Genomic DNA, 21,690 nt, shown 5'->3' with positions numbered 1-21,690 from the left:
CCCTGTGTCTTACAGGATTAAATATCAAATTCTGTTCTTGACCTGCCCACTAAGGTCCTCTCATTCTGTGCCCCACACTAACCCGTACTTTGTGGGTGACATCAGGGCCTTCAGCTGTATATAGCGCCTTGACTGTGGACTGACCTCCTGACATTAATGATGTCAGCTGACTGCATTCATTTATTTAACTCATTTGTTTAGGAGGACATTAAACAGACCTGACATTCGGCCCCTTCTTTCGGTTTACCCCATCTATCTGTCCAGGTACTCAGGGCTTGCATTTTTACCACAATTTGTTATTTGTTCAAGATTTGTTTGTAGTATTATATGTTGTATTTTACTCTGAATTATTGTCTTTTATTCTATTTGAATGTTTTGTATATCTTGTATTTATCTGTATTTAGTGAGATATTATTTGTAGCCAATGTTATATCGGTCCTTTTGTTCTTTCTGAATTTTGGGCAGGGTGCTATATAAATAAATTGTGTTCTTATTAGTATTTTTCTTTTCTTTTGATAGCCCATCGTTTATAATAATACGTGACAAAAACTAGAGCAGTTCTATATAAGGCAATAGCACAATTCAGTGTAGAATATGTATTGCCGTTGTCTTCACATACATTTTTTAAAATATCGGATTGGCTTAAATGTTTATTCTAAATTTGGTTTAGAACAATATTGCTTTTGTAATATTGAAGAAATATTGCTTCTGTACATTTTAAAAAATATCACTTTTTATTATTAACGTTTTACTAAACTCTAACGTGTTGTAAACATTGTAATTATATTGTATATTTCGTTTCCTGAATGTAAACGAAAAACTTTTCAACTAACACAGATCTTGATGATTTTAATTTTGTCGACATGTTAAATGGTTCCCACAGTCCCGAACACAACGTAAATGTTAATAGTGTATTTCACAGAAACGATCCGTATTGTTCAGTTTTATGTATGACACGACGTGATGGCAGGAACCCTCTGAACTTCACAATGATGCGTATTATTTGGTTTCTGAACGGGTCTTTGACCCGACGTTACTTTCCGGGCTTTCCCGAGACCTGCCGAAACCTTCCAAATGTAATTTTACGAAGTCAGTCATGAAACGACGCAGACGTCATTTCCGGGTTGACATGCTCTGCAAGTGGATATTATTGGACGTCGGAAGTTCCAAGCGGCGGGCTTCTCTCTACCAGATCTGCGTGAACCGCCGCGTCGCTTTGCCCATCCCGCTAATAAGGCGCACACAGCAGAGGACTAAGCGCCCAATATGCCCTGGAAGGTTTTCTCTCCTGCTTTTAACAGGCAGTTGTCCGCTTTTGTTACACGAGAGGTGCGGATAGCTTCACGTTGCATCCAGAAGAAACTGATCCGATTTTTACTTAGAGACTTTAATGTTGTCTGCATAGAAAGACTAAGAATGGAGTGTGAAATGCAGACCCTCTTTGAGGAAGAGATGATGGCGGCGGTGGAGGTGATCATTGCGGAGATCGCAAACCACGTAGAGCAGAGTTACTCCACATCCCAGCTCGAACTGACTCCGGGGAACAAAGAAAGTGAACTCGGTCATCTCGGAGGACGCTGGAATTCTGTTATCATGGTGGAGACGGCCGGCAGACCGATCATCAGTGACGCAGGTGGGGATGACACCGGAGTAGGGGAGTGTGCGGAGTTGGAGATTAAATGCAGTTTGCGTTAGTTAAGTAACGTTAAGAATGTGGATTGTCATTATTTATTACAATGAGGTATTTTTTATCCTTTATTAAGCGGTTTGACTATCAAATCGTTTTAATCCGCTTCCCCGCATGGTGGAAGTACGTATTCATTACTGTGTGCTTAACTAAAGGGATGTTCCGTGACATGGTTTGATTTAATTGGTAGTTGCTCTTTTGCGACCGTGGGCTTCCCGCTCTCCGTTTTTTTAGTGTCACAAATTTAGAAGCCCAGCCTATTGTTATACCGATCAACACGAGCGGATTGGGTCTGTCTTTCAACCTTGGCATTGACACGATACAGTCCAGCCCACCCCTACACAACAACAACAACAACAACATTTATTTATATAGCACATTTTCATACAAACAGTAGCTAAAAGTGCTTTACATATTAAAGAATAGAAAAATGAAAGACAATTATAAAACAAAATAAATCAACATTAACATCGAAATTAATTAACATCGAATTAGAATACACTTGGTGGTATTATTGCTAGTCTGCCACGGAAACTGCAAAAACCAAATACACTACCACTTGCTCTTTTCAATGCACTCACGTAGATGATGTTGCAAGCAGGTGTCATATTTGCTGTTCTGTGTAGGCAGACTTGGCCTTGTACCCCCGACAGTGGTGGTGTATTACGTAGTTGTTCAATTGTATTTGCATAAACCATGGGGTTTAAAACTCCACTGTTTCATTTTATATTGTGTAGTACTTTAAAGGGAAAATACGACATTGATTGGGTTGTCATCTAGGTGGACTTTGAGCCTTATTTTGGCTGTCACGTTTGGTACTGTAGCTAGCTAACTTTGCGGTCACCTAGTGCTTTTGAAGTCATGAACCAATGCAGCATTGTAAAGTTAACGGATGACGGCTTCCCTCACCTGGGGCCTCATGTATAACGCCATGCGTATAATTTACACAAAAAAAATCCAGATGCATACATCTGTGCGTATGCCAACTTCCACGTTCTTCCACTACATAAATCCCGGTCAGCGTGAAGTGCACACGTCTGCCGCCCCACCCCGTCTCCTCCTAGAATTATGCCTCTTTGAATATGCCAATCAATATAAGTACTGTAGTCCCTTAAGTTAAGCATTCTGTGAAAAGGCAATGGCAAAAGCACAGGGTTAAATAGAAGAATTTCAGCAAATACTAAGTGGAGGAAAGGAAAAATGTACTATTGGTTTAAACAGTGATACAAACAACAAAAGGAAGTTGATCAAGTGACAGAGGGGCGGAGAAACTTCAAGTTTAGAAAGTCGCACAGTGCCCGAAATAAAAAAAGAATTGGTCAGATATCAAAGTCACCGTAAAAAGGTGAGTCATAGCCCACCATTTGAATGTCATATGGAAGCATATTAAGGTACAGAGAAAAGACAAAAAAATAGGGACACATTGGGGGGAAAAAAAGTCGAAATGACCACTTTAATCTCAAAATTTCCACTTTAATCATGTAGTTTATTTTGTCATTAAAGTAGAACGTCCTAAACATCATCATAAAATAGTTTAATTTACTAGTCTGTCAAATCCTGTCGTAAATAAAGTAGCATGTTAAATTCTTCGTATTCCTTGGGTTCTTTTATGTGCTCTATGTGTGTGAATCACTACATGCTTCTTAAAAGGGCTTTCTCTTCCTCCGACTGGACACGAAATCCATTACATTCGTGATATTACAGCTCTCTGAATAATTAAAATACTGAGATGTATACTTGATATCATTTTCATGATGATATTAAAGCATGTATTAAACATGGGGACACGGTGGCGCAGTGGTAGTGACGAGCTGACGCCCTGTCCAGTGATTGTTTATGTCACATGCAAGATGCTTGCTGCGCCGTGCACGACCTTCGATGAAATAATTTATTGCAGGACTGTCTCTTTCAAACATACTAACCCCCAATTCCTGTCCTTCCTTTTCTTTCTCCAAGTACCCAATTATCACACAATCAGCTAGTGCTTGGCGGTATGACCAAAATTCTATATCAGTGTATTTTTCGAAATTACACTGGTTTCACGGTATTCAACGGTATTTTTTTCCCATGCATGAGTGGATGTTAACCACATTTTCAACTGCAATTACTGCAGAAGACTGGCTAAGAATAACCTTTTCCACTGTCATGAGCATTGTACAAAAAAACATTTTATTGTGCACACAAATATTAATACAGGTTTGCGTGGCCCCATAAAGTGATAGTTTTCAAGGGGGTGGCACTAATGAAGAGAAGGAATCACATTGCATGACAGTTGCAGTCAAAATATAGAACCTTTTTATTGAACAAATTTTGCAAACAACTTAAACTATATATATTTACCTTTTTTTATTAATTTTATTGCAATCATTCCATACAAATCAATCAATTTTTACAAAAAGTAAAATTGAGTTAAGAACAAATCGACCCTATAAACTATATATATTTTCAACCATCCAAAGAGGCATTTAGAGTTAGTAAAATATCCAGAGGTGCTTGTCAAAAGTTGTATTGCACTGAACATGTCTTAGAAAAGGAATAAATAGTAAATATTTTTTGTAAACCAACTAGACTTTTTGTTAATGTTAACAATCTCTGTCCACTGACACGTTAAAGTGACTTTTTAAACAACTTTACCATCATTAAACTGCATAATATTTAAACTAATAAATAATAAAAATAAAATACATAACAGTGCAACTTCTAGTAATAATACTATTACTTCAAGGCTTCAAGCCCAGGTGCATTACACAGTATTCACCAAATAAAAATAAAACAAGTGCAACTTGGGGATGACATTTTTACTAACTGAACCATCATTAAGGCAAATTGCATTAATGTGGACCTTGCTTCAAGCTAAGCTATATACATAAGTAATAAAACTGCAACTTGCATTTATAATGTTATTTGTGATATAGCAGGTTCGCGGCTTCAAAAGAAAATATGGCCAGCTTTTAAATCCAGTTAGCTGTGTCCATCTCCATGGGCGTGATTGCACAACTGTGGGGCGTTGATGAGGTAATTGAGGAGATTCTCAATTGCTTCATTGGCTTCCTGCAGCATGTGATTAAGGCGCTGCATCCACAGAGACGTATCATTATGGGCCGACATGACAAGGTGAAGAAAAAAGAAAAGAGAGAACAGAAGGAGGTTAAAGAAGGGAAAAGGCAGTTATGGGAGACGAACCAAACACCAGGAAGGAGAAGGTAGCACGAGCTGGGGCTCCGTGAGGGAGCGCAGACTGAGGCGATCTAGGGACTGGTTTGCCCCACTGACTAAGTGTGTAGAGCAGGGCGAGCGAGAGGTAAGGCGATTTAATAATAATAATAATAATAATAATAATTCATTTTATTTATAAGACACTTTACATTAGTAGTAAATCTCAAAGTTCTACATAAAAATATTTAACCAAGACAATACAATATAAAACCAGAGATAAAACAACAATTAATAGTGACATTCTTGTTAATATGCTTTCGTAAATAAAAAAACGTCTTTAGCTGTTTTTTTTAAAACCGCCCACAATCTGTTGTGTTGTCAAGTTCTCTGGTAGGGCATTCCAGAGCCATGGAGCAGCGACTGCAAAGGCCTCCCAATCGATCCGAAGAGCGACTGAGTGAGCGCAAAGAAAGATGGGAGTTGTGCCGATCTCGGACGGTCTGGCTGCACAGTGTAGAGGCAGCCAAGATTGGGGTCAGCAGAAAGGAGTTTGTGCTGCAGAGGCTTCACCAGCAACACCAGTGATAGGTGAGCCGGGGAGACACAAGGTGGTGGGCTGCAATTTATTGAGGAGAAGACTACATTTTAAGGGATTTATTTATTATGGATTTTATTCCCACGTTTCACTGGTTTTATGGATTTGCTATTTATTTGAGTAATTTTTTGACTATTGCACATTGGACACTTTGTTTTACTTTGACTGTTTTTAATAAAAGCACTTGAGCTCTTTCCACCATCCCCTGGCTTCAATGAGGTAGGCTCATCTCGGGGTCATAACTATCGACCGTGTTGGTTCAACAGACTCCCATGTGGGAAGGAGGAGTCTGTAGGGGGCCGGCATCATCACACTATTACACAGTAACCAGGTACATTACACAGTATTGAAAAAAAAATAAAACAAGTACAACTTGGCTTGCAGTATTATCCAGTAGTAAAGAAACAGTATTCACAAATTTGAACATAATGGTCCACATCCGAAGTATCTCCAGACAACAGACATGACTCCCTTTTTCAGCAAAAACTTCTTCTGTGTCATCATGTTCAATTTTAGCGTCTGCTACAGCTTCAGTTTCAGAATATTCTCTGTCCATTTTCACTGCTCAATACCTCCACTAATGCATGTACTCCGTTGCATGCCTGTTTAGCGGTGTAGCAGTGAAAAATGTCCCCCCTTAAACAGTTTCCTGCTGCACCACATTCCGAGCGGTTTAAACCGGTGTTGCAATGTAAGAAAAATCCATATCATAGCAAAAATAAAAAATGGTTTTTGGTATGAACTGGTATACCTCCCAGCACTACAATCAGCTCTGTAATAAATGTCAAGCCATCTTTAAGCGTAGAACACAGATTTTTCAAAACTTTTAAGGAACATAGAAATATCTTCGTAGTCCATGTTTATTTATTCCATCCATCCAGGGTAGCACTAGTCCCAGCAAACATAGAGCACGAGGCAGGAACAATCCCCGCTGCGCCACCATGCCCACATGTTTAATTGTTAACAGTATACATTATTTAAATGAAGTTAAAAGAATTATCTGTATAATGTAAAATACATAGTTTATTGCATTTCATCTTAAAAATGATATCAAGTGCTCCAAGAAGATAGATCTTGGAAATCAACTTAGAAGCCATTCATCACCATCTGTAAATACACACTCTCTTCTATTGAATTGAATTGAATTCCTTTATTGTTATGTTATTGTACAATGAGATTTAATATGCGAATCTCCCATAAACCTATTTTCCTATAAAATGATAAAATAATAATAATATGGTAAATAAACAATATCAAATATACGATATGAAAGCATGAGTGGCTCAGGTTGTGCAATATTACAGCTGTAGTGCAAGTTTACAGTGAGGTAATTGTACTAATAAGCACAAATAGTTTCTGCCAGGAGCAATTGATGGACTGATTGAGGGCGTTTATAGTTCTTGGGATGAAACTGTTTGTGAACTGTGAGTTCTGTACAGGAAAGGCTCTGAAGCATTTGCTGTATGGGAGAAGTTCAAATAGACTAAGCACTTGGCCGAGGCAGCGTGTGCTAGAAGCTGTACCCCAGTAATCCTCTGCACTCTCGACACAGGCTGCCATTAAACTTTCCGATCAGCTGCTGTACAGCTGTGATTCTACACTCGGATGCGTTGGGTTAAAATACGCTGAGTGTTGCGCTGACAGTGACAACACTAAAGCAGCTATAGTATTTGAAATAGTTTGGTCATTCCGTGCACCATTATATGGATACATGTTGATTACAATCAGATGCCTTAAACTAATAAACGATATGCGGTTAATTTCCGTGTCTTTGATAAAGCTGCGTCAGGGATGTGAATCTAAAAAATAACGAGAAAATGTACAGGAACAGTAGCACTGCTTTGACACTGGGTGCCACCAGTTTGCAAAACTAAGGCATAAACTTGCATACGCAATGGATTGCGCTGGCATGAGAATATGTGTGGATTTACGCCAAGTATAGTTTTTAAACATCACAGTGTCCGCGTGGAGACAGGCATATGCAAAATTTTTGTGGACCGTTTATACATGATGCCCCTGCTCTAAATAAAGTTGATATTTTCATACATTATGTTGCATTCTCCTTGAACGGCCAAATTCGAAACCAGTTCCGATATTTTTTTTTTTTCCCCCCCTTTATCCCTTTAAAAAATCCTTTACACAAAGCTCCTGCATAACCAGAGACATAGAGCCTTATGTCCTGTATTAAAGCATATTTTTATCATTACACTGTAAACCACAGGTGTTAACTGTTAATTTCCTATCAACAAAATTAAAATGTATAGGTTTATTTTTCAGTGACCATGAAATATCACAATAAATCAAATTTCCTTAAAATACATACTTTAATAAAAATATACACAAAACTATCCATAATACATATGGCATAAAATAAAATAAAATGCTTCTCATAATTACAAGCTGTCATATTGTAAAGTACCTATGTAAAAAAACAAGGATTAATTAAAATAATGTAGTAGTTTTCACCATTTCTCTGAAATTATATATATATATATATATATATATATATATATATATATATATATATATATATATATATATATATATATATAGTGGAACCTCGGTTCATGAATGTCTCGGACCACGTACAATACAGGTTACGACCAAAAAGTTCGCCAAACTTTCCAACCACACACTCGGGTGAAGAACAAGCCAGTTTCCCTTCCAGTTTGTATGCACCGATGATTTCCACACGTGTTCAGTCTCTCGCTGTGCATTCGCTGTGCAGAGACAGAACACAAAAAGGCTGTAAGGCAGTTAAAGAAAGCACCAGGCTTGTTTTTAAAGAGACTGCAAGGTGAGTTTTCTCTGTTCAAGGTTTTGTCAGTGTTCTTCAATGTTTTTACATTTAGTTTACTATTACACTGTGCATTCTATGGTATAATGAACTATTTTTGTGCTTGAAAATCTTTTAAAAAAATATATTTACATACAGCTCGTACGGTCCGGAACGGATTAATTGTATTTACATACAATCCGATGGGGGAAATTACATATAATATATAATAAATACAAAAAAAAAAACTGCTGCAGCTTTCATTTGGCAAGCTGTAAAAAGGAAAATAAATTACAATCCCATTACATTTGCAGACTCTTGGTTATTCATACTTTATTTACCTTTCTTATTTATTATAAGGCAAGATCTATCTTTAACCACAGCCCACTGGTTGGTACAGGGTTCATTGCTTTCACTTGTTATTAGATGGTCACATATACAGTACATATAGAGGAAATTTAGAATCTGATTTTCACTGCACAAGGGGCTTCTTAGAATGCGTTACAGTTTTCTGCTGAACGGTTGGCAAATTGTGCAGTTTTGCATACTTTCCACGTATATATATGTTGGCTGGGAAAGTTAACTTGTGAAATTTTGCGATTAACATGGTCTGTTTAACACATTACAAAAATATTCTTGCAACCTGGGCAGGGAACGACGCATATGCCACATACAGTACTTTGGTCAGGGTGTAATTTTCATGTGTTTTTTTTGTTTTTTGTTTTTTTTTTAACATTACAAAACAATATTACAAAAAAGTTAAGTGTGTGCCAAAGTATTACATACACATTCAGTACCGTATTTATATACACACGTGGACAAAATTGTTGGTACCCTTCAGTCAATGAAAGAAAAACTCAAAATGGTCACAGAAATAACTTTAATCTGACAAAAGTAATAATAAATAAAAATTCTATGAAATTTAACCAATGAAAGTCAGACATTGCTTTTCAACCATGCTTCAACAGAATTATTTTAAAAAAAAATAAACTCATGAAACAGGCCTGGACAAAAATGATGGTACCCCTAGAAAAGACTGAAAATAATGTGACCAAAGGGACATGTTAATCCAAGGTGTGTCCACTAATTAGCATCACAGGTGTCTACAATCTTGTAATCAGTCAGTGGACCTATATATAGGGCTCCAGGTAGTCACTGTGTTGTTTGGTGACATGGTGTGTACCACACTCAACATGGACCAGAGGAAGCGAAGGAAAGAGTTGTCTCAGGAGATTAGAAAGAAAATTATAGACAAGCATGTCAAAGGTAAAGGCTATAAGACCATCTCGAAGCAGCTTGATGTTCCTGTGACTACAGTTGCACATATTATTCAGAAATTTAAGATCCATGGGACTGTAGCCAACCTCCTGGACGTGGCGGCAGGAGGAAAATTGATGACAAATCAAAGAGACGGATAATACGAATGGTAACAAAAGAGCCCAGAAAAACTTCTAAAGAGATCCAAGGTGAACTTCAAGCTCAAGGAACATCAGTGTCAGATCGCACCATCCGTCGTTGTTTGAGCCAAAGTGGACTTCATGGGAGACGACCAAGGAGGACACCATTGTTGAAAACAAATCATAAAAAAAGCCAGACTGGAATTTGCCAAACTACATGTGGACAAGCCACAAAGATTCTGGGAGAATGTCCTATGGACAGATGAGACAAAAATTGAACTTTTTGCCAAGGCACATCAGCTCTATGTTCACAGACGGAAAAATGAAGCATATCAAGAAAAGAACACTGTCCCTTCTGTGAAACATGGAGGAGGCTCTGTTATGTTCTGGGGCTGCTTTGCTGCATCTGGCACAGGGTGTCTTGAATCTGTGCAGGGTACAATGAAATCTCAAGACTATCAAGGGATTCTAGAGAGAAATGTGCTGGCCAGTGTCAGAAAGCTTGGTCTCAGTCGCAGGTCATGGGTCTTGCAACAGGACAATGACCCAAAAAACACCTAAGAATGGCTAAGAGGAAAACATTGGACTATTCTAAAGTGGCCTTCTATGAGCCCTGACCTTAATCCTATTGAGCCTCTTTGGAAAGAGCTGAAACATGCCGTCTGGAAAAGGCACCCTTCAAACCTGAGACAACTGGAGCAGTTTGCTCATGAGGAGTGGGCCAAAATACCTGCTGAGAAGTGCAGAAGTCTCATTGACAGTTACAGGAATCGTTTGATTGCAGTGATTGCCTCAAAAGGTTGTGCAACAAAATATTAAGTTAGGGGTACCGTCATTTTTGTCCAGGCCTGTTTCATGAGTTTATTTTTTTAAATAATTCTGTTGAAGCATAGTTGAAAATCAATGTCTGACTTTCATTGGTTAAGTTTCATAGAATTTTTATTTATTATTACTTTTGTCAGATTAAAGTTATTTCTGTGACCATTGTGAGTTTTTCTTTCATTGACTGAAGGGTACCAACAATTTTGTCCACGTGTGTATCACCTTTAAAAATTTTGTGAAATACAATTTTAATGTAAGGGTTTAGCATTCCGTATTACTTGGTTTACAATGATACGCCACATGTCAATACGTAGCACTGATGTTCAGTTTCTTCATTTATACATACTGATGTGGGTGCAGAGGAGTGGGCGGAAGTGGCAGTCCTGGTGCAATGCTGGAGTAAAGTTACAAAGGTAAAAATTTACGCACTCTCTGTCTTCTAAATAAGTTATCTTTTGAGTGGCAATAAAACCAAAATCGGTCTCTAGTACCTTTGTGTATAAAGTGCTGGTCTGACAGGTAGCTTACAGTGCCAACTGCCATCATATAACAAGAAAATTCTACAAAATAGAAGTATAATGATTGCTCTTGACTCTTGGCCTGTGTGCCCATCTTCAAGTCTGTGGTGGTGCATAAAAAACAAACATCCAGAAATTGTGCTTTATGAATAGTGAGGTATTGTATGTTGTATTTTAGCTGTTTGCAGATGTTCACTATTTAGATTTTGGAGTGTTTGGGGCTCTTAATACATAATCTGTTATTTGGTTCCTCATTTTCTTGACTGGCTTATTACTTTGCTTCATTTATGTGTGAAAGTTGTTCATCTCATCGGGATTCCAGCTGTAACTTGGACCAAGATGGAGATTGTTTTGGCAATCCAGTGGGCCAATTAAATTGGGGTGATATAAATGGCCGCATTGTATCTACTTTGCCTTTTAAGTTTATTTTCAGTTGACAGTTTAGAGCTAATGAATTAACAAAAAGAAGAATATATATCAAGGGATGTACAGTATGTTATGATTTACCTCCTTATTTGGGCAACCTTCTGATTAACTCATAACAGTTATTTGCTAACCAGAATCCCGCTGGTGTGTTTGCAAAACCTTAAGAAAACGGACATTTTGTTGTGTTTATATTAACTTTTGCAATCAATTTCTTTTTTTATCCTGTGTGCCTTTATTTGCACTCTTTTATACCAAAACTTTGACGCTTATTGTCTTTTTTTAATTTATAGGCATGGAAAGACTTGCTGCTTCTTCTGAAGTGATTCCATCACAAACTAAAGTGCCCAGTGTGAAAAAGGAGCCTTTAGATCAAGAAACCACCTCAACCGTGGGGTCAGCCATTGATCCCTCCTGTTTGTATGAAGATGGACACGCCACAAAAAATGAAACCCCTGACACCGAGTGTAGCACAGATGATCCAGGGTGCATTATTAAAAAGGACAGCAAAGACGATGTTGTGCTATTTGTTAAAGAAGAGGACTCTAACAAAGACTGCTACCAAATTAGCCCAGATAATCGCAGCCTGGAGCCTGATAATAATGCAGAAGGGCTTTATTATAGGGAAGCTTGCAACCAAGCATCAGCTGATCTTGGAGAAGACAATAGTGACCAAGAGCTGACTGACAGGTTAAGTTATGATGTCCAGCTGTCTTCAGACCCTGAGCACGAGGTTTGTTACCAGGAATCGAATGATACCATTTATGAGCTTCAGTTTTCTTCAGAGCATCATACTCATGAGTCACTTATGTTAGAAAAGGAAAAATGTGAAGAAGACTGTGACAGTCAAAAAGATGAATCTCCATACACTGCCTCTCCAAAACAACCACAAAATAGTAAGTTAACGTGTTGTGTGTAGTGGGGTAACAAATGGATTTGAATCCAAATCAAAGTAATCAACTGAAAAATGTAAATACAGAATAGAACAGGACTATGATGAAATATTAAACCTGTGACAAAGAGTGGGGATTTGGGGCAAGAGCAGGAGTGTGCCATTTCCTGACCAAATAAAATAAAACATGTATTGGCAACAGAAATATAAATGGGAGGACATCTCCCTGGGTTGGTATTCAAAAAGAAATACAGACAGGGGCATCATTAGGAGAAAGAACTGTACTAAACCTGGGCAGAAATGTCTGATATTCAGTTAGGGCACTGGAGGGCAGACATTCAAGCAGCTGATTATTGGCCTAAAAGAAGATATGACCATCTTAAGGGTTACAGAAGCCTGAGGGGAATCAAGGTAGTTCTTATCCTGTATACTTGGAGCAAATGGAAGGCCACCTCAGGCCTCAGGTTTGAGTGTAAAGCTACTTCCATGTCTGATGGACTGGCTTGAGCGTAGCCTTTACCACCTCTAATTAATTACATACATTTACGCAATTTTTTTTAATTGATTCCTATCACTAATATATATACGAGGTGTGGCAGAAAAGTAATGAGACTGATTTTTTATTTACCAAAGTTTTTATTTTTTTCAAACATCAATGTTGTCCCCTTCAAAGTAGTTCCCTTGGGCAGCTACACACCGATGGAGACGTTGTTCCCACTGTTGGTAGCAGAGCTGGAAGTCTTCAACCAGTATGGTCTTCAGCATGTCCGTTACACTCTTTTGGATGTTTTCTAAAGTCCCGAAATGACGTCCTTTGAGGACATTTTCAGTTTAGGAAAAGGATAAAGTCACACGGACTGAGGTCAGGTGAATAAGGGGGCTGGGGAACCACAGGAATGCCTTTTGAGGTCAAAAATTCTGTTATGGAGAGGGCAGTTTTTCGGCACCATTTTGGCACAGACCTTTCGCATGTGCAAATGTTCAGTCAAAATTTGATGAACGGTAAATCTGTTCAAATTTAATTGTTCACTCAACATTCTTAATGTTAAACGACGGTCTGATCTCACATGAGTGTTCACACGTTCGATGTTTTCATTGGTTTTCGAAGTTGAAGTCCTCCCTGAACGGTGTTCATCTTCAACATGTCTTCTGCCTTCCAAAAATGATTTGTGCCAGCGAAAAACTTGAGCTCGGGATAAAGAATGTTCCCCATAGGCCTGTTTTAACTTTTCAAACGTCACACTTGCCGCTTTAATGGCACAACGTTGCTCCAAATTCCGCTGTTCCATTTTGCGTGACGCACAACCAAAAACACAACTTCACTAATAGCAGTCACAAAAATCACGAAGTTAACGGAAGGAGTTGAAACTCGCACTGAGCTTTGGGAGGGTACTGATACACGTGCTCTATCAAGGACAACAGCGCAGCATTGCCAGATCGCTTGCAGTGTTGCCAGTCTCATTACTTTTCTGCCACACCTCGTATGTGTGTGTGTGTAATAAATATATATATATATATATATATATATATATATACACACACACACGCATACAGTTAGGTCCATAAATATTTGGACAGAGACAACTTTTTCTAATTTTAGTTCTCTACATTACCACAATGAATTTTAAATGAAACAACTCAGATGCTGTTGAAGTGCAGACTTTCAGCTTTAATTCAGTGGGTTGAACAAAAAGATTGCATAAAAATGTGAGGCAACTAAAGCATTTTTTTAACATAATCCCTTCATTTCAGGTGCTCAAAAGTAATTGGACAATTGACTCAAAGGCTATTTCATGGGCAGGTGTGATCAAGTCCGTCGTTCTGTCATTATCAATTAAGCAGATAAAAGGCCTGGAGTTGATCTGTTTTATATTCAATATAAATCACCACACAATCAACTCTGTAATAGACGTTAAGCCATCTGTAAGCTTAGAGCGCCGATTCTTCAAAACGTTTAAAGAACATTGAAATATCTTCGTAGTACATGTTTAATTATTCTATCCTTCACGACACTCCCAGTGAAGAATATAGATTATTTAAATGAAGTTAAAGTTTTATCTGTATAATATTATAAACATATTTTGCTGCATTTCACCTTAAAAATGATATCGTCATCATATGTAAATACGCGTCCGTACAGGAAAAGCTAAGAAACGTTTTGCCGTGGCTGAGGCAGCGTGTGCTTGAAGCTGTATACCGATAATTCTCTCTCCGATCAGCTGCTGCTGTGATTCACACTCAGATACAGTGATAAATACTCCGAGTCTTCCAGTGAGAGTAATATGGAAAAAGATGATCCGCTGTGGCAACTCCTAACGGGAGGAGCTGAAAGAAGAAGGTGCAGTGAGAGTAACAACGCTAAAGCAGTTATGGTATTTGGAATACTATGGCTATTTCCTGAACCATTATATTGTTACAAGTTAATTACAATCAGATGCGTTACACTAATGAACAATATGCGGTTAGTTTCAGTGTATTTATAAAGCCGCGTCAGAGAAATAATGAGTAACCACACAGGAACAGTAGCACTGCTTTGATGCTGGGTGCCGCCAGTCTGCAAAACCGAGCAGAGAACTTGCGTACGACAAGGCATGAGGTACCGTGGAAAAGTGCGTGGCTTTACGGCAAGTGTAGGTTTTATACATCGCGATTTGAACGTGGAAAAGTTCTTACGCAACATTTCTGTGCGTACGCACCGTTTATACATGAGACTCCTGGATGTCCACGGAAGACAACAGTGGTGGATGATCGCAGAATCATTTCCATGGTGAAGAGAAACCCCTTCACAACAGCCAACCGAGTAAACAACACTCTCCAGGGGGTCGGCGTATCGATATCCAAGTCTACCATAAAGAGAAGACTGCATGAAAGTAAATACAGAGGGTGCACTGCAAGGTGCAAGCCACTCATAAGCCTCAAGAATAGAAAGGCTAGATTGCTAAAGAACATCTAAAAAAGCCAGCACAGTTCTGGGAAAACATTCTTTGGACAGATGAAACCAAGATCAACCTCTACCCGAATGATGGCAAGAAAAAAGTATGGGGAAGGCATGGAACAGCTCATCATCCAAAGCATAGCACATCATCTGTAAAACACAGTGGAGTCAGGCAGTGTGATGGCTTGGGCGTGCATGGCTGCCAGTGGCACTGGGACACTAGTGTTTACTGATGATGTGACACAGGACAGAAGCAGCTGAATGAATTGTGAGCTGTTCAGAGACATGCTGTCTGCTCAAATCCAGCTAAATGACGTCAAATTGATTTGGCGGCGTTTCATGATACAGATGGACAATGACTCAGAATATACAGCCAAAACAACCCAGGAGTTTATTAAAGCAAAGAAGTTGAAAATTCTTGAATGGCCAAGTCAGCCACCTGATCTTAACCCAATTGAGCAGGCATTTCACTTGTTGAAGACTAAACTTCGGACAGAAAGGCCCACAAACAAACAGCAACTGAAAGCCGCTGCAGTAAAGGCCTGGCAGAGCTTTAAAAAGGAGGAAACCCAGCATCTGGTGATGTCCATGAGGTCAAGACTTTAGGCTGTCATTGCCAGCAAAGGGTTTTCAACCAAGTATTAGAAATGAACATTTTATTTCCAGTTATTTAGTTTGTTCAATTACTTTTGAGCCCCTGAAATAAAGAGATTGTGTTAAAAAAATACTTTAGTTCCCTCACATTTTTATGCAATCGTTTTGTTCACCCCACTGAATTAAAGCTGAATATTTATGGACCTAACTGTATATATACACATACACATACATGGGTATAGAAAAGAATGCCACCTTCGAAATATTCACTTTTTTTTTTTGCTTTACAGCCTTAAATGAAAACACACAAACCAACATTTTTTCCAGCTTTAATTACTCAATGCAATCTATAACATCCAAGTCAAAGTTATCACAGCTACAGTTCAGAAGAATTAAAAAAAAATCAAAAACAAGAAATACTGAGATTAATAAAGGATCACCCCCCACCTAAACTCAGTCAGGTGTAAGTGCCCACCATTTCCATTGCAGACCATGGATGGTTCCTGGCTGTGATCAGCTGTAATCAGTGTGATTAGTGAAGCATAAAAACAGCTGATCCTGGATCCAGCTATCCCTCCAAACTGGATGGGAGAGCAAGAAGGAAACTGGTAAGAGAGGCCACCAATAGGCCAATGGCCACTTTGAAGGAGTTACAGGATTTTATGGCTAAGAGTGGGCATTGTGTGCGTGTAACAACAATTTCACAAGCGCTCCACAATTGTGGCTTGTTTGAGTGGGTTGCTAAGAAAAAAACACTTCTCAAGAAAGGCCACATTAAGGCTCCTTTGAGCTTTGCCAGAATGCACTTTGAAGATTTTGATGCCAAGTGGAAAAAGATCTTATGGTCAGATGAGACTAAAATCGAACGGTACACCTGGCAGAAATCCAATGCAGCTCACCATCCACACCATACCTACAGTAAAGCATGGAGGTGGCAGCATCCTGTTGTGGGAGTGTTTCTCTACTGCAGGGCCTAGGGCTCTCGTTAGGGTAGAAAGAAAAACGGATGGCTCAAAATACCATCAAATTCTTGAGGAAAACCTGCTGCAATCTGCCAGAAAGTTGAAGATGGGCAGAATGTTCACCTTTCAACACAACAACGACCCTAAGCACATAGCAAAATTGACCACACAGTGGCTGAAGGAGAAAAAAGTGAATGTCCTTGTATGGCCCACTGACAGCCCAGACATGAATCTCATTGAAAATCTGTGGAAAGATTTGAAAATAACAGACCACCAACACTCACCATCCAATGTGACCGAACTTGAACAGTTAAACTGTAAAGAGGAGTGGGCAGATATTACTCAATCTAGATGTGCAAAGCTGATCGAGAAGCATCCCAACAGACTCAATGCTGTCATTAAAGCAAAAGGTGGTTCAAAAAAATGACATTGACATTGGGGGGTGATCCCTTATTAATCTCAGTATGTCTTGTTTTTGATTTTTTATGATGTTTCTGAACTGTAGTTGTGATATCTTTCACTTGGATGTTCTAGATTGCATTGAGTAAGTAAAGCTGGGAAGAAATATTTGTTGTGTGTTTTCATTTAGGGCTGTAAAGCAAAAAAAATGGAAATATTTTGAAAGGGGGGATTCTTTTCTATACCCACTGTGTGTGTATGTATATATATATTATGGGGTGCCAAACAGGCAAATATAATGATTTTCGGAATATATTTACTCAGTGTTCTGAATATATAACACCAAAACCGGATTATATGATGTCGGCGTCGGAATATATAAAGTCATTCCTGAATGTATAAGGTGAAAACTTGAATATATAAAGTAAGAGACAGAACACATAAAATAATTTCCGATTATATATAACATCAAAACCTGATTATATAGTCCGCTTCGGAATATATAAACTCATTTTTGAATATATAAAGTCAACATTGGAATATATAAAATCATTCCCTAATATATAAAATTTCCGTGCTTGTCATTTCATTCGTACTAGTGAAAGGTTAACTTCGACAGAAGCCACTCAGAGTCGATCAGGCTTGTGAGGTTCGTCCAAAAATGTGCCCATACAAAAAGAATAAATATAGTGTTCAAAATGCAGGGCACATACATCATTTTGAATGAATTAACTGAAGAGTGTTTTGTTTTTTTTAAATATTTTTCTGAAGATGTTTTTGTTAAATTAGTTCATTACGTTGTATTAGGAACTCATTGAGTTTACTAAAAATGTGCCTGAGTCGTTTCAATCAATATCAATATAATCTGACTTTAAATTTATATATTCTGGAATGACTTTATATAATCAGGCTTTGACTTTATATATTCGGGAATGACTTTATATATTCAATCATTGTAATTGCCTGTTTGGAACCCCATATATATATATATATATATATATATATATATATATATATATATATATATATATATATATATATATATATATATATATATATATATATATATATATATATATATATATATATATATATATATATATATATATATATATATATATATATATATATATATATATATATATATATATATATATATATATATATATATATATATATATATATATATATGTATATATATATATATATATATATATATATATATATATATATATATATATATATATATGTATATATATATATATATATATATATATATATATATATATATATATATATGTATATATATATATATATATATATATATATATATATATATATATATGTATATATATATATATATATATATATATATATATATATGTATATATATGTATATATATATATATATGTATATATATGTATATATGTATGTATATATATATATGTATATATGTATATATATGTGTATATATATATATGTATATATATATGTATATATATATATATATATGTATATATATATATAAATATATATATATATAAATATAAATATCCATGTCTGATTAACTGGCTTGAGGGGTTCGGAGGGAGGCAAGAAAGGGGCTGTTAAAGAAGGTGAAAGGCCCATGGAGGTAGTAAAGTTCAGTTGTTTTTTTTTTTTTTTGTAATCGCCTGTATTTATTTTCTTTTAATTGACTGTTTTTGCACATTTTGGCCTCTTTGGCATTATGCTGGGCTCATGGACAGTCGAAGAACCCCATTTACAACAGCATGGGAAAGTAGAATTTGTAGTTTTTATTGAATACATTTTCTGTATTTAACCTAACCCTAATTTTGATAACTTGGAAATGAAGAACAATTCCATTACACCTTACATTTTAATCTCTAATCACCAAAATCATAATTGTAAAGCAGAGTCAAAACTGAATTGCTAAATAGCCATCTGGAAAGTACACAGTAATACGAGGTGTGTCAGAAAAGTAATGAGACTGGCAACACTGCAAGCGATTTGGCAACGCTGCGCTGTTGTCCTTGATAGAGCACGTGTATCAGTACCCTCCCAAAGCTCAGTGCGAGCTTCAACTCCTTTCGTTAACTACGTGATTTTTGTGACTGCTATTAGCGAAGTTGTGTTTTTGGTTGTGCGTCACGAAAAAAGGAACAGCGGAATTTGGAGCAACGTTGTGCCATTAAACGGCAAGTGTGACGTTTGAAAAGTTAAAACAGGCCTATGGGGAACATTCTTTATCCCGAGCTCAAGTTTTTCAGGGAGGCCTTCAACTTTGAAAACCAATGAAAACATCGAACGTGTGAACACTCTTGTGAGATCAGACCGTCGTTTATCATTAAGAATGTAGAGTGAACAATTAAATTTGAACAGATTTACCGTTCATCAAATTTTGACTGAACATTTGCACATGCGAAAGGTCTGTGCCAAAATGGTGCCGAAAAACCTCACAATTGAGCAGAAGGACAATCGAAAAACGATTCCTGTGGTTCCCCAGCCCCTTATTCACCTGACATCAGTCCGCGTGTGACTTTTCCTTTTTCCTAAACTGAAAATGTCCTCAAAGGACGTCATTTCGGGACTTTAGAAAACATCCAAAAGAGTGTAACGGACATGCTGAAGACCATACCGGTTGAAGACTTCCAGCGCTGCTACTAACAGTGGGAACAACGTCTTCATCGGTGTGTAGCTGCCCAAGGAAACTACCTTGAAGGGGACAACATTGATGTTTGAAAAAAATAAAAACTTTGGTAAATAAAAAATCAGTCTCATTACTTTTCTGCCACACCTCGTAGATGTAATAATTAAAATGTAATACATTTACAGATAATTAAATTTTGGCTGGGTCACACTACTGTGATAAACATTTTTTTTACATCCAGTCACCCATTCAGCTGCAAAAAACAAAGATTTCAGAAGCCGACGATAAAGGCTAGTCGAAGCAGATCACCTTGTAGTTGTTTAGCATTCTTCATCATGAGCCATGTGTATAATAAAGAGAGGTTTACTACTACTGCTGTTTTAAAGTTTGCATATTTACGCCTGAATTGGCACCTTTTTCCTCTTCTCTCTTTCTTAAAGCACCTGTACAGGAAGAGCACACGTTTGATTTGTCATCAGCCATCCAAGCCTCGCAACAGCAAATGGATAAAGAACACCAAGTAGAAAGGGAGGAAAACCCATTGAGGTCCAGTGCTATATCAGCCAGTAAAAAAAAACTCCTGCAGTGTAGATCACAGCCAGTGGTCAAGCTGGTGCCAATAGACAGGGCTGGACATCTACTACAGGGCAATAATGATTCAGCTCTTCATTACTGTTCTATATGTAGTAAGGTGTTCAAAAGGAAAGCTCAGCTTCAAGTTCATGAAAGAAATCACACTGCCAAGAAAGCATATGCGGCCATTGTGTGTAATACCACCTTACCATCTAAAAGCGGTAAAACCAGTGACAGGCAAGCTGGAGATGTGTTTCCATCAAAAGATGATCATCTTCAGGATCTACACAATAGTGCTGACGAGGAACGGTATATTTGTCATAAGTCTGATCGGACCATTACTTTGAAAATGAAACCCAACACTGATACACCAGCTCAGCCTATAATCAAAAAACATATCTGTGCAATATGTGGGAAGATATTTCCATATAAAAGTTTTCTTGAGAACCATAAAAGGACTCATTTTGGACAAAAACTGTATGGTTGCAGCGAATGTGGGAAAAAGTTTTCCTATAAAGGGAGTCTTCAGAGCCATCAGAGACTTCATACCGGGGACAGGCCGTATGTCTGCATTGTATGTGCGAGAGGTTTCCGGCAGATGAGTCACCTGCAGCAGCATATGAGGATTCACACGGGAGAGAAGCCATACAGCTGCTCCAAATGTGGGGACCGATTTATACAGCTAAGTCACCTTCGGCGTCACGAGAAGGTTTACTCACACTGATGGCTGCGTCTCCTCCAACCTCACTCTCTCTCTTTCTCTCTCTCTCATTCTCACTCTCTCTCATTCTCACTTTCTCTCTCTCACTCTCTCTCTCTCTTTCTCTCTCTCACTCTCTCTCTCTCTCTCATTCTCACTCTCTCTGTGTCTCTCTCTCTCTCTCTCTCATTCTCACTCTCTCTGTCTCTCTCTCTTTCTCTCGCTCATTCTCACTCTCTCACTCTCTTTCTCTCTCTCACTCTCTCTCTCTCTCATTCTCACTCTCTCTGTGTCTCTCTCTCTCTCTCGCTCATTCTCACTCTCTCTCTCTCTCATTCTCACTTTCTCTCTCTCACTCTCTCTCTCTCATTCTCACTCTCTCTGTCTCTCTCTCTTTCTCTCGCTCATTCTCACTCTCTCTCTCTCTTTCTCTCGCTCACTCTCTCTCTACACCTTCATATGACTTTATTTGCATCCTTTTCTAAATTTTTTTAGATTTGGAAGGAGAGTTTGCTTAATTCTTCTAGCCAATATAATTTTATGTTAATAATATTAATAAAAGAGTTATTTCCAGTTATTTTTTTTCTGGTGACTGCAGTTGGACTCGTGC

At 37.8% G+C, this 21,690-nt stretch overlaps 1 protein-coding gene across 2 annotated transcripts; it reads left to right on the top strand.

Annotated features, from left to right (window-relative positions):
* Positions 1 to 1,138: 1,138 nt before the first annotated feature.
* Positions 1,139 to 21,196, top strand: LOC120537031 (zinc finger protein 568-like). 2 transcript variants are annotated; one of them, XM_039765634.1, is made up of 3 exons: positions 1,139 to 1,633; positions 11,668 to 12,270; positions 20,248 to 21,196. In XM_039765634.1, exons 1-3 carry the CDS (start codon positions 1,267 to 1,269, stop codon positions 21,102 to 21,104), a joined length of 1,827 nt encoding a protein of 608 aa, XP_039621568.1. In that variant the 5' UTR covers positions 1,139 to 1,266; the 3' UTR covers positions 21,105 to 21,196. The 2 variants fall into 2 exon arrangements, with proteins under 2 accessions (XP_039621568.1, XP_039621569.1); XM_039765635.1 differs by lacking the exon at positions 1,139 to 1,633 and adding an exon at positions 5,225 to 5,431.
* Positions 21,197 to 21,690: the final 494 nt, after the last annotated feature.

The sequence above is a fragment of the Polypterus senegalus genome, chromosome 10 (genome assembly GCF_016835505.1).
Source record: "Polypterus senegalus isolate Bchr_013 chromosome 10, ASM1683550v1, whole genome shotgun sequence".
Classification (NCBI taxonomy): Eukaryota; Metazoa; Chordata; class Cladistia; order Polypteriformes; family Polypteridae; genus Polypterus; species Polypterus senegalus.
The sequence above is the reverse complement of the archived record's forward strand: the minus strand, read 5'-3'. Positions and strand labels throughout refer to the sequence as shown.